The sequence below is a fragment of the Lepisosteus platostomus genome, chromosome 7 (assembly GCF_059453375.1).
Source record: "Lepisosteus platostomus isolate fLepPlt1 chromosome 7, fLepPlt1.hap1, whole genome shotgun sequence".
In the NCBI taxonomy this organism is placed as follows: Eukaryota; Metazoa; Chordata; class Actinopteri; order Semionotiformes; family Lepisosteidae; genus Lepisosteus; species Lepisosteus platostomus.
In genome coordinates this window covers 52,843,003-52,855,471 of record NC_142617.1, presented here as the reverse complement: position 1 = coordinate 52,855,471, position 12,469 = coordinate 52,843,003, and the positions used below count along the sequence as shown (strand labels likewise).

At 37.3% G+C, this 12,469-nt stretch overlaps 1 protein-coding gene across 1 annotated transcript; it reads right to left on the bottom strand.

Moving 5' to 3' along the window:
* Nucleotides 1-8,282: 8,282 nt before the first annotated feature.
* cartl (cocaine- and amphetamine-regulated transcript-like) lies at nucleotides 8,283-11,030 on the bottom strand. The gene is made up of 3 exons (XM_088641958.1): nucleotides 10,756-11,030; nucleotides 10,099-10,179; nucleotides 8,283-8,765 (listed from the first exon to the last, which is right to left on the bottom strand). Exons 1-3 carry the CDS (start codon nucleotides 10,891-10,893, stop codon nucleotides 8,658-8,660), a joined length of 327 nt encoding a protein of 108 aa, XP_088498084.1. The 5' UTR covers nucleotides 10,894-11,030; the 3' UTR covers nucleotides 8,283-8,657.
* Between the last annotated feature and the right edge of the window lie 1,439 nt (nucleotides 11,031-12,469).

The following is a 12,469-nucleotide window of genomic DNA, read 5'->3' as shown; positions in this document are numbered from 1 at the left end:
CTGTAAGACTAAACATATCAAGTTGGTATCAAATCTTGCTTAAAACCACTGTATTCTGCATGTTGTTTACAATATTAAGACATTCACACCCTGAAAAACCATGAAGGGATTTGATAAAACTCCCAAATTGTTGTCTTATAGATTCTGTTGTTTTGTTTAAGTACTCTTTACATTATAAGACTGGACTGTATATGCTATATTGTGTAGAGTATATACAACAAAGATTTGTTTCTAATTTTTGAAAATGTACTGTGAATCTTTAAAAGACAAAGGTTGTGTTCTGTTTCTCAGGGAATAGCTTTATAGTGTGATAACAGCTCTTGAAATCCAAAGCTAAGTGCTTTAAGAACGGCTTTGCTATGGCCTATAATGTATTGGTCTGATTTAGAGGCAGACACACCAAGGGAGTGTTTTAAAGAAGCTGGGGAGACGTGTCACCACACTTTCCCCCTTCCCTTCTACTTTACAACCAGTGCAGGTTCATATTAAAGTGCCTTTATAAGAGACTTCATAGATGTGCCATTGTATCTTCAAACCTGTTTCATTGCTTTTACTGTGTTTTGACCATGTTTTTCACCTTAGTTTGCTATAATGGACCTCTGGAATACCATGACATGCCAACTTAAATGTTTAGTAAAGGAATATTTTGTTACAGTGGTAATAATTACTGTTATTTTTTATAATCACTGGTATATATGTGATCCAGTGCAGGAAACCATGGTGAAAACACTTTGAAAATATAGGAAATTGCTGTAAAACTCCTATAAAATCATGGAAAAAGTCCAACGGACAATTTACTAAGATAAACCTTCATTAGGGCTGTGAGATAAAGATTTAGAGCCATCATAAAACAGTTCAAAGAAGTTCAGTGATTAATGATATCCATTAACATTTTTAATTTTGATATTACTACTTTATTAAATTAAAATGATATATCTGGCATTTTATTTACATGTATTTTTAATATAATACAGAAGTGGGTTTACATTGCTGTTTGAATGTGTACTGTTAATAAAGAACCATACTTCAGGAGTTAATTAAGCTCCAGTTCCTGAACCATATTTCTAAAGAATAAGTACTGTGTAGTTTATTGACTTTGCCTCTAATTGATGCCTGCATTATTAACAACTGCTTTATACAGAGTACCTTGAGGTAACTGGTCGTGGACTTAATTTGTGGTTCAATTAAGTAATTCACTGGAATTACCAAAAAAATGGTTCTGTTATATATAAGGAACAGAATAACCTTCAGGGGTTTAAAATTGTCAAATCAGCTCAAAGTCTTCTTTTCTCCCCAGGTAATATTACTTCTGGCCCATATTTAGGTTTTATAGAACATATCAAGTAATGAAACGCCCACACAGAACTTACTCACAGCTTATCCATCCAGAAGCCTTTAGGATTTGTGCTTTAAGGTTTGTCAAAATAACCATCCATACACCTTTTCAATGACAATTCAATGCTGCTGTCACCCTTCATACATAACATCTCTGTTCATGAGTTTAACTGTATTCAAAAATATACTTTACAAGTGACTGAGATCTCTTTAAAATCACATTGGGTAGCCTTCATTCTCAGGAATTGTTCTTACAGAAAGACAGACAGCTAGAGCATATTTTCCCAGTGCAACAGGGACGACAGTCAGATACATTTCCTTGTCTTTCAAATTGTTTCCCTTTCTGTGTGATTTTTTAAAATTTCATATATTATTATTTCATATATGTATTAGTTTTATTTAAATCTACTTCCAAAATAAAAAGTTAAACAATAATCATGATTACCCACCAATCAAAATATAATATACTGTATAAAAATATATGTAAAATGATGCATTAAGATATCACACCACCACCACCTTGGGCACTTTTGCACAAAGTACAGTTGTCCCTTCTCATTTTGTGGCTAGATGAAACTGCGCATCACCAGTTTCACCACCTGTCTGAGACTCTGTGGAGTCTGTAGTGCACACTGCAGTGTAAACTGGGAGGGTTGTACTGTTTTATTGTCTTTTGGTGCCACGGTATGGTCCCTACTGTCCTAGTGTGCTGGGTTCTGTGATATAAATGGAGTGAGAATATGTGTACATTTAATTAATTAGTTAAATAGTTATTTAAATAAAGTGCATGTTTTCCTAGTCCCTGATATTGACAGGGACGAAGGAATAGCGTTACATATATTAAGAAGTGGAATGGTGTGTATGAGTCCCAAGGTACAGTATGCTTCACATGCCAAGGAAGAGGAAGACAAACAGTTGTACACGGCTCCCCTGTCTCTCTGCATACAGGATCATCAGAAGAATAACTTTTGTGGCAAGTAGAGAGCTGTTTGTGTATACAGTACAAACGTTTGCTCATTTACGACAGTTAATTGTTCAGTTTGCATACCTGTCCCATGGCTTTACTTTGGAAAGGGTATGGTATACGATACAATTGAGTTCACCACATCTTCTTTGACTTTGACTTTTCCAAGCTCAGTTTTTCACCTTCTTCAATTTGAACTTTGACAACAGCTTCTTCTTCATCATCTTCATCATCTTATTTTTCTTTTCCTCCTCAGCAGGCTGCTTATGCTGCTCTCTGTCAGGAGCTGAATTTATCAAGGAAGAATTTCCTTCTCAGAATGTTAACCAAATAAGGAAATATCAATTTAAATGAGGCATCACAAGGAATATACAACAGACACATAAATGGTAGTCAAGACAATGACAGTGCTTTGTCCTTCCAAGCTCCGATCACAGTACAGTAGCATCAGATTTTTATGAAAGATATGGAAGAGAAACATACTGTGACAATGCAAATCATTATGTCGTTCACACAGGAGGCCTGACATTCCTGCTTGGGTTTGTTAAGTCCCCAGTTCAGCTCAACGCAAAATTAGTGATGTAATACGGGTCTACCTGTATGGCATCTCTGCTAGGGTGACATTGTACCCCTAGGATGTTCTATCACATGACTGAACAGGGTCAGACCTACATAATGAACTAAGGATTTCAATCATTATGGACTTAATTTTTTATTATGGAATAAAGTATTATGTTAATGCATCTTGGAATGTCTTCTGTTGATATACGATTGACAGTCCTTAGAAATCTAAACATTCTTTTGGTCCTCTGCACTGCTCTAGGCCAATAAAAATGTAATCACTGTGAAATTAGGCAATAAAGATATAGTACTATTGATTGAGCGCTTGCATTATGAATTGAAATGATTTTCTGTTACACCAGCAGAACATGAGGTGCTTAATATGTGTTACTGGGGTAAGACAAAGACAGACCTTGAAATGAAAGATAGCCAGATTTATTCCTGTGTAAAGGTTTTTATGGCTGTGTAGATTTTCGATATTAGTTCTGAGGTCATGTGATTCTTCAGATTGTGCTGCAGTGGACAGTTCTTTACTTTCTTTGACAGTAGCAATACTGCCATGTAGCCCGATGTTGTCATATTCCAGAAATTAAGAAGATCAAGAGCCTGGTTAATGCTAGGATGGGAGACTTCTAATGAAAACCATGTTCTTTTTGTAAGTGGTGCTACTGGACATGTAGGTGGCCCTCTTTGCTCTAGACCATAATTTACAAACCCATGCAAGGTGACTGTGGACACTGTGCTGTAGCAAGTGCCATCCTTTGGATGAAATATTGCACTGAAATCCTCTCTACCTGGTCATTAAAGATGCCGTGCTACTTTTTGTCTGTGTAGTGTACACACAGTGTACAGGACGATCTGTGTACTGGGGCTACAGGCACATAATGGCTGTCATGTGTAAAACCAGGATATCTGCATTTCAGTGGTGAGAGAAGTGGGTTGTCTCCTATATGTGAAGTACTTTGAGACCTTCTGGGATGAAATGTACGATATAAATGCAAGGAATTATCCTGAACACTAAAGAATTAATGGCCTGTTTTTAAAATAGACCTCTTACCTGACTTCACTTTACGTCAACCTCCCCAACTTGGAGGAGGATTTTTATAATTATTTTAATGGGTTTTTATTTATTATTGTTTGACTGAAAACTGAAATGGTAATGTATTCATTCAACACTGTACTTTCCATGCCATTACTGGATGGCAGAAATGAAGATGCATCATCAGTAAAATCAGCTTCTTTCTGTAAAGTCCAGGACAGATTTTAGATTTGCTGGTGCAGCTTTCCTTCTCCTCTCGCGTTTTCCCGCAGTGGGAGAGCACTAGGGCTAGTCGTGTTTCCGGGACCTGAGACATCCTGTGTAAGTACTGCAGCTTGTGGTTTTGTGACACTATGCTGTGAGAGATCAGGAAGTCTGGTTCATGCTTTGTGTGGGACTAATGTGAAGACAGAGGATTCCAATCTGCTCTATCCAGCCCACAGATCCTGGCCTTGTGTGGGCTGTACTCAGATAGATATAAATGAGCACCAGATGTCAAAGAGTGACAAGCAATTACTCACTTAGTGAAAGCAGGTATTTGTCTGCCGGAGACTCGGGGCTGCACAACTCACCATTCAACATCTTGTAATTGCCTCATTTTCAACTTCAGTCTATAAAAAACAACTGATTAAAGTTCACAGAAGCTTATTGATCTTTTCATGTTAAATATTTTTATTAAGCCTTTGAGGTTCTGCTTTTCTCTTTTGGAAATTGTGGCTAAAATATCTACACATCTCTGTGTCAGTACTTACTGTATTTTGATGCCAAAAATAGATGTCAATTACACATGCAGGTTCTATTTACTATTTAATTACCTTAGCTGGTCTGTATTTCTTTAGCCCTTTTGAAATATGTCTTTGAAAAGTAACTTTCAGGGATAAAGGGCAGGTTTCTCTTCCAGAATCAGTTATAAGACCAACACCCCTTAATCCATATGATCTGGACTTAACGATCAATGATCTGGACTCTACTAAAGCGAGTACTCTTTTAGTGAGTACATATTTGTCGATATAACACGAATAGAGTTGCAAAGGGTTTAGTGTCAGCACAAGAAATACTAAATAACACTCACTTAAAATGAGATAACATTCAGTACTGGAAGACAACTGTCATCTTTAACGTGATTATCAACAAGATATTACATACAGGAGGGAAAAACTTCAGTTTGAAATATCACATGGGTGGTATCATGGTAACAAGTTACATGTCTAACAAGTTGTTAATTGATTATGAATTCAAATCAATGAACATTATATTAAGATTAGCCAATACATTACTTAGATCAAGTCTGGAATATAGAGTACATTTTCAATAATATTACTGCTTTAGAGGCAGTACAAAGAATAGTAACCACACTCTTGGTCTGAAGTCTGGTCTGAAAGGAATTTCAGTACATTTCATCATGAAATGTACTAGCAACCAAACAAGCAAGCTAGGTCAAAATGCCCATCTTCTCATTTGTACTGTAACTTTTCTGACGTTTCAATATATCACATTGGGAAAACAAAAAAAGATAAAGAAGTTCTGTATAAAAACAGTGTAGGAGGTTTGTGAATTTACTGGGACAATTTATTAATTGTAGCAGTAACCGCGAGGTGATTCTTTATGGCTATTAGAAAATCAATCGATCAGCCACGCACACACACAGATTCAATACACGTGATACATTTATAAATATATAAATTGTGCATATAAAACATATAACATTCTGCCTGGATACAGAGCAATAGATTATCAGGCTGCACCACAGAGATGAGGAAGAGAGATGGAGCCTCATTTAGGAAAGCACGGCAACACTTAATTCTGGCTTAGTGATAAGCATTGCCGCTACAACAGCAATAGATTTTACATAAGATCCAACTTCACAGTAGGTCAGATGAAAAGGTTTAAGAAAACTTCGATTCCTGTATCGTGTTTCCAGATCAATGAAATGTTCAATAATTTCCAAATCAAGTCCTTGAGTGCTGAGCAGAACTGAACTGAGATCTACTGCATATGATTAAATTCAGTAGTTTTCATTCAAAACTACTGCCATAGATGCTATCTTACTGATGAAGAGCAATCCTAAATTCCCAATGTATTTGACCTCACAACACTGTTAACTGCTGTTTGCCGATCTGCAGAAACATACATGTCAGGTCCAGCCTGTTTGCCTTCAATTATGTATTCAACAAAACTTTAAACAAAATTTTTGGGTGTGGTCCAAATCTAACTTTGCCTACTTTTATCTACCTATGTATAAATACATCTCTTCTTGCTTTCTCATTTGCACATTTGTTTTTTTCTTCCCTCTCTCCATCCAATCTTCTCTCTTGCAGCGGCTCTCTGGCTCATTCCTCATTAAATGGGGGTTCCAACAGTTCAGTCCTTACAGAAGAGTTGTTGTTCTCCTCAGCCAGGTGAGATAATCCCAATAAAGCTCACTCTTTGAATTACGCCTCTTCTCCACATTAATTAAAGTTTTACCAAACTACTGAATTGTAGATAATAAAAGGAATGGATTCTATTGAATTCGCAACCACAGCTTTTTAAAGCATGGAAAATTGAAAACAAATGTTAGCCTCAACAAAACCTTTTGAAACAGAAAAGACTATCAAATCACAACCTTTGGGGAATACAATGCAAATCATTATGTCGTTCACACAGGATGCCTGACATTCCTGCTTGGGTTTGTTGCTGCACACTGGAGAGTTCAAGGACTCCTGTCAGTCTGCACTCAGCCTTACTGTCTTGTCACCTGAGGAGATGCATTGTCAGTACATGTCAGCCTAGTAATGCTAGACAGAGGAGGCAGACTGAGTGCTGACAACTACAACAACTGATCAGACAGGTGACAGGAAAACAGTGGAATATCATCTGATTCTGCCTTCAATGACTACATACAGTAGGCATTAATACACAAACATACATACTGTACGTTCCTGACATAACCTGCATTCTCTGCTGATTCTTCTTCTTTGACCTTGGAAGGGATATACTGTATAGGGAATGGTGATTTACTCCATCAGACTAGCCAAGGCATTGCTTTTTACATAGTGAGAAAAAACATGGTTGCTGTTTAATCCCTCTCTCTCTTCAACTTAATACAGTTGAAAGTATTGCTGAGTATAATCTCTAAAGGTTTCCTTTAATATTATGTAATTTGGGTTAAAAACATTGGTAGAAAAAAGCTTGGAGAGTCATGAGGCACGAAGAGATCTAATTAAACCATCACATTAAATCTCACAATTAAATATATATAAGATGCCTGTAGTCTTTTGAAACCTGCTGATTTCTACCTACCTCATAGATTAGAGTCCTCGTTATAAAATGTTCAAGAGATTCTTTTTTATTTGGAAATGTAACTCCCTTGATTCTTTATCTGAATTACTGTACATAGTGACTGTTTGCTTTGCATAAGCATTTGTATGTGAGAATGTGCAGGAGTCTTTATTCATCATGGTTGCAACTGGATTCCTTGAGATCTGCAGAACCTTCCCTTTCCACTTGCTTGATCTAATTAAACTCTAAAACAGTTCTGTTCACCACAGCTGTGTGAAAGTGTTAAAAAGCATGGCACTCTTTTGCCTTAATGCAAAGTGTTCGTATGCACACTGTGCTCATTTGTTTAAAACTCCGCTCTATGTTTGCTTCGGTGAATGTCTCTCTTCACATGTATTTTACAAGAAAAAATGACCCAGAATCATTATAGCTTCTCTACGTCTTTGTCCAAGATTGTTTTTTGTAACTCAATCTATTAAATTCGAAAGGAATTTGAGGCTGTCATAATGTCCAGTCAAAATGAAATAATTCTAAGATATGCGCTGGCTGTCAAGATTACTAGGATGGACACTGGCTTTGTGTATTAATAATATCTGCTTTGGCTATTGTACTTTATTTATCTCAAAGCTTTGCTGTGACTGATCTGTAAATGTCTTGACTTTGGACGTAGAATAACCCCTAGACTTCAAAACCCCTGATAGGAAATACAGCAGTCTGGTAAAAAGTATAACTAAGATGCTTAATTGAGAACAAATCCTCATTCAGGTTATAATAATATATGGGGCGGTGCAGTGGCTGGGGCAGTGTGGTGGCTCTGTGGCTAAGGATCTGCGCCTGTGGCTGGAAGGTTGCCGGTTTGTATCCCATAGCCAGCAGAGAATCCTGCTCCGTTGGAACCCTGAGCAAGGCCCTTAATCCCAACTGGTCCAGGGATGCTGTATAAATGGCTGACCCTGCACTCTGACCCCAAGCTTCTCTCCCTGTCTGTGTGTCTCATGGAGAGCAAGCTGGGGTATGTGAAGAGACATTCCCAATACAAGAAGTTGTATATGGCCAATAAAGTAATCTCTTAAATACATGTGTTTTATTCTTTAAAAAAACAAACACTTCTGAACATCAAGCTCAGTTGAGATTAGCAATGCATTTTTATTTTTAGCCAAGGAATTTCATTTCCACACACATACAATAATTTCATGCATGTATTATATCAATTTAATGCTACCTGTTTTTTTAAAGCATACATCAAATAAATGTAAAAGGAATATACAGTAATAGCATGTTTCAGCTTTAGAAAATCAGACAAAAAACGCACACAGTCATTAGCACATAGACAGAGAACACAGTCATTAGCACATAGCACTTGTGTTATGATCACTGTATGAATGGATCCTACAGTGTTCAGCACTGCAGGTGATGGTGAATGGATATCAGGCAGGCTGGCTGTGTTTCAGATGCAGTTCTGGCCTTTTCCTCTAGGGGCGCTGGAGAAGAGGGTATCTAGATGCACTTGAGGAGGAAAGAGTTGCAGATGCTCCCCCTGGCACAGTCGCACAGCTTCCCAATCCTGGGACCTTGCCTCAGTGCACAGCGATCTCCGACATCACACTGTACAGAAACAGACAGAGAAAGAAGACTAGATATGTATCTCCCACGCTGGGCGCTGGTTAGCATTCTCAAACTGCTTCTGTCGGCATAATTGGTCAGTGGTACAATAACAGGAAGCTGATATTGTCTGTGGACATGTCAGACTGTCTGAAGTTTAATCTTAATATTTGGGTTTTTCCCATGTTTTGGCCTCTTACAGAAAAATACAACAATTGGTGTCCCAGGCAGAGAAAAGTATAAGGGGTCCAATGTCAGGGCAAACCTGCTAGTATCACAGTGTTCAGTAGCAGTGAAACAGTACTTCCCGTTAACCTTATCTGGGTTCTAAACCAGCCGTCAGGATGTTTAATTTTTATGTTATTTCTATTTCTTTAATAAAACAAGATGAGATCAAATCAAATTTGGGGTGTTAACATGGCAGGTTTGAAGTGAAGGTGGGTCTCTTCCATGACTGCATGATCCTTTTTCATCCTGTTTTAAGAAATATGGATGATTCCTATAACGGTCCTCCTCAAAGGACACAGGAGGCGACTGCATTGGACAATTAAAAAAAGTTCCTGAATTCCCAGAGTTGAATAAACACCATAAAATTAAATTTAAGAGTACCAGACTTTAAATTATTTGCTCATGATGAATAGTGTCGGTAAAGAATGTGTTTAATGAGTACATACACTTTAACTAGGACACTGTGTAAAAAAATATTTTTGCATTGAAGGTTAAAAGCCAAATAGTGAATAATATGTAATTCTATCCCCAAGACCACTTAATTAAAGTGACATTTGAAGCGAAGGGTGTTTACCAGACCTTTGCAGCTAATTAAACATTGTCTCCTTTATCTGTTCTGTTTTTTATAGTCTTCATGCCTGTGGGTCACAGCTTTTCCAAGGGTTAGTACTGTACACGTACTCCCTCTGCCTGCTTCCCTGTTGACTTTACTAATTGGTTGTCAGTTCTGTCTCAGTAACTTCAGCTTTGGTGAAATTAAACCCAGTCTTGAATGAAGAAGTCCTATTGTAAAATAAGCTTCCCCAATTAGCGTATGTAAAGAGCATAATGGGCATTATCAGTGAGGTCATGGGTTCTAATTTACAGGAAAAAAATCTGAAAGGAAAAAGACAGAGGAATTGTCTTTAACAAATTAGAGTTCATTTCTCTAAATTTGATATTACTGATGTTCCTTCTACCAATAATAATGATAAATATACATACATATATGATACATACTGTAGCTATCGTCGCTGAAAATTAAGAATACGAGGAAGCAGAACTTAACAAGCGCAGGTAAGTCTTGAATTGTTGTAATATATGCAGTCAAAGGCAATGATTAAAATACCATAGGAATGGTGGCCGCTTTCTTCTCGTAGGAAGGAAATCTGCTCTGGACTTTCCCCAGAAGTTCCTCCATCGCCTCCACCTGTGAGAGTAAAGAACATACGGGTCTGCTAAACTGCGATTCACACCTCTGAATCACCAGTTAATATCATAACCGCAATATACCGTTTTTCTTTGTTGTAAGAACTCATCAGTGTTAGCAAAGAACGACTTTAATTCTACCAGATTTACGATCGCATAGCTAATGGAAAATTAAGCTGATTTAACATTCTGACGATTAAAATGTGTCCATTTTCCAGTTAATCAACAATTAAACACGTTACTGAAGTTAAAACACCTGGAGTTGTTATAAAAACTTTAATTTACAGCGAAACCCTTTGCGGCACCTTAAACAGGAAAGTTCATGACAGTCAGCAATACAGAGACAAAGCCGTCCGTTTATTGGACAATAACAAGTATGCTCTTATACGTTTGAAATGGTGAACGCCAACCATGAACGTTAAACAAAGATTTCAAACAAATCTTCCAAAAACAAAGAATCTTCTTTAGAACTATATACTTTAGCAACTATATACGTTAAATGATATGGAGTTTATGTAAGCAGTGCACAAACAGAACTTTTCAAAGTAATGAGAAACCATTTAAACAACGTTCTTACCAGTTCCTTCTCTGTAGAAGACGGAGATTTCTTGGCTGCGAATTCCTCCGTGGATAGTTCTCTAGAGGACTGTCCATAGCAAAGGACCAACACGAGGCTGGCACACAGCAAACTCATCATAAGGCTAGAGCTCTCCATAGTGCTGAAACGAGGCGCACTTGAGGCACCGAAGTACTCTTGTCGGTGCTGAAACAGAACGTAGAGAAGCCCAGAGTTTGGTTGGGTCAGTGTGCCTACGCCCCAGACACTCTCGGGTTATCTGCTGGTCTCTGAAAAACCGAATCCCCTTTTATTAAACGTCTAGCCCCGCCTGCGAGGTGACTCCTAAGTGTCAGGGAGTATGTGTTTGTGTGTGTGTTGGGTGATGGTGGGGAGGGTGTCGTTTAACGAGAGTAAGGTGATATAAGGTAAAAGGTCACATTTACCCATCATCACAATTGTTTTTCTTGAAAAAAAATTATCTGTTAATTAGAAAGCGCACTTTATTACTGTAACAGGTCTTTTGTGGACTCTGGAATGGCAGCAACATGAAAATACTTTTTAAAAAGAATTTAACAGTTTATTGTTGCATTGAAGTACTACGTTCAATCAAAAGGAAAATGTGTATATTAAAATTTTCAATTTGCAATTTTATTTGTGTTATTCCCCAGGTTACAAGTGAATATGCAGATATTACACAACAAGCATAACTTGAGAATTACCTTAAACTCACTCTTGAAAAACACCCTGACAAATGTTTATACCGTAGTGTGTCGTTATTAACAAAAAAAAAGCTTTGAAAACACGCCTGTATTTTAATGTTTTACTGTATGTACAATGGTTTATACATATATCAGTGTGATTTGAAATTTAACTGTTAGTGTAAATTTGTTTTTATTACCATATTTTATCAAACAGACAACCAGACAACAGGCAAACACACATTGATCAGCTGGTATGGAACCAACATTATCTCATTTGCAATAAAAATATTCTTTCATTGCAAACACAGTTTTTCTTCTTCTCCTCCTAGGACCAGTATGGTAAAAAACCTGGGAACAGAATGTTACTAAATTAATTTTCACATGTGGCAGGTTGTCTGGTTGAATAAAGGGGAACACGAAGAGATGAGATGGCAAGTTGGCCCTTATTTCTGTCGCAAATGCAGTGTCTGCCAGATGTTAAATTATGAGACCAATTTAAAGCTCTGGTCAAGTCGTGTTAAAATACACTAGACACATACCCAGGCCACAGCTGGTGACAAATGCATACATGTGCTGCTTAATGACTTTTGGTTTCCCTTGTTGCAGATCACTCTTGTGAATAAGAGTACAGTCTCTGATTTAGTCCAGTTACCCTGGTGGATTCTGAACTTTACATTTGTTTCTGTGCTTCTTTATATTAATATATCTTTCGCTTTTTTTCTAACATCTTCAGTTTCCTCATTCAAAGAGAAAATGTCTTGCTTAGTTTTTCAGTCTGGCAAAAGAAAAGTTTACCCCCAGCAGTTAAATATTGTAGCATCATTTCTCTTCATTGTGTAGACTTTAACTGATGTTTTAATTTAAATTTCAACATGAAAATATTGCTAGACAGGCCTCATTATATACACATCCAGATGTACAGCTAATGTGTGAGAACTTCAATTGTTTAACTCACAGCTCTGCACTTCAGACTTGACTAAGCACATAGAAAAGACATTTGCCTTACTGAGCTAAACAGTTTATACTTTGTT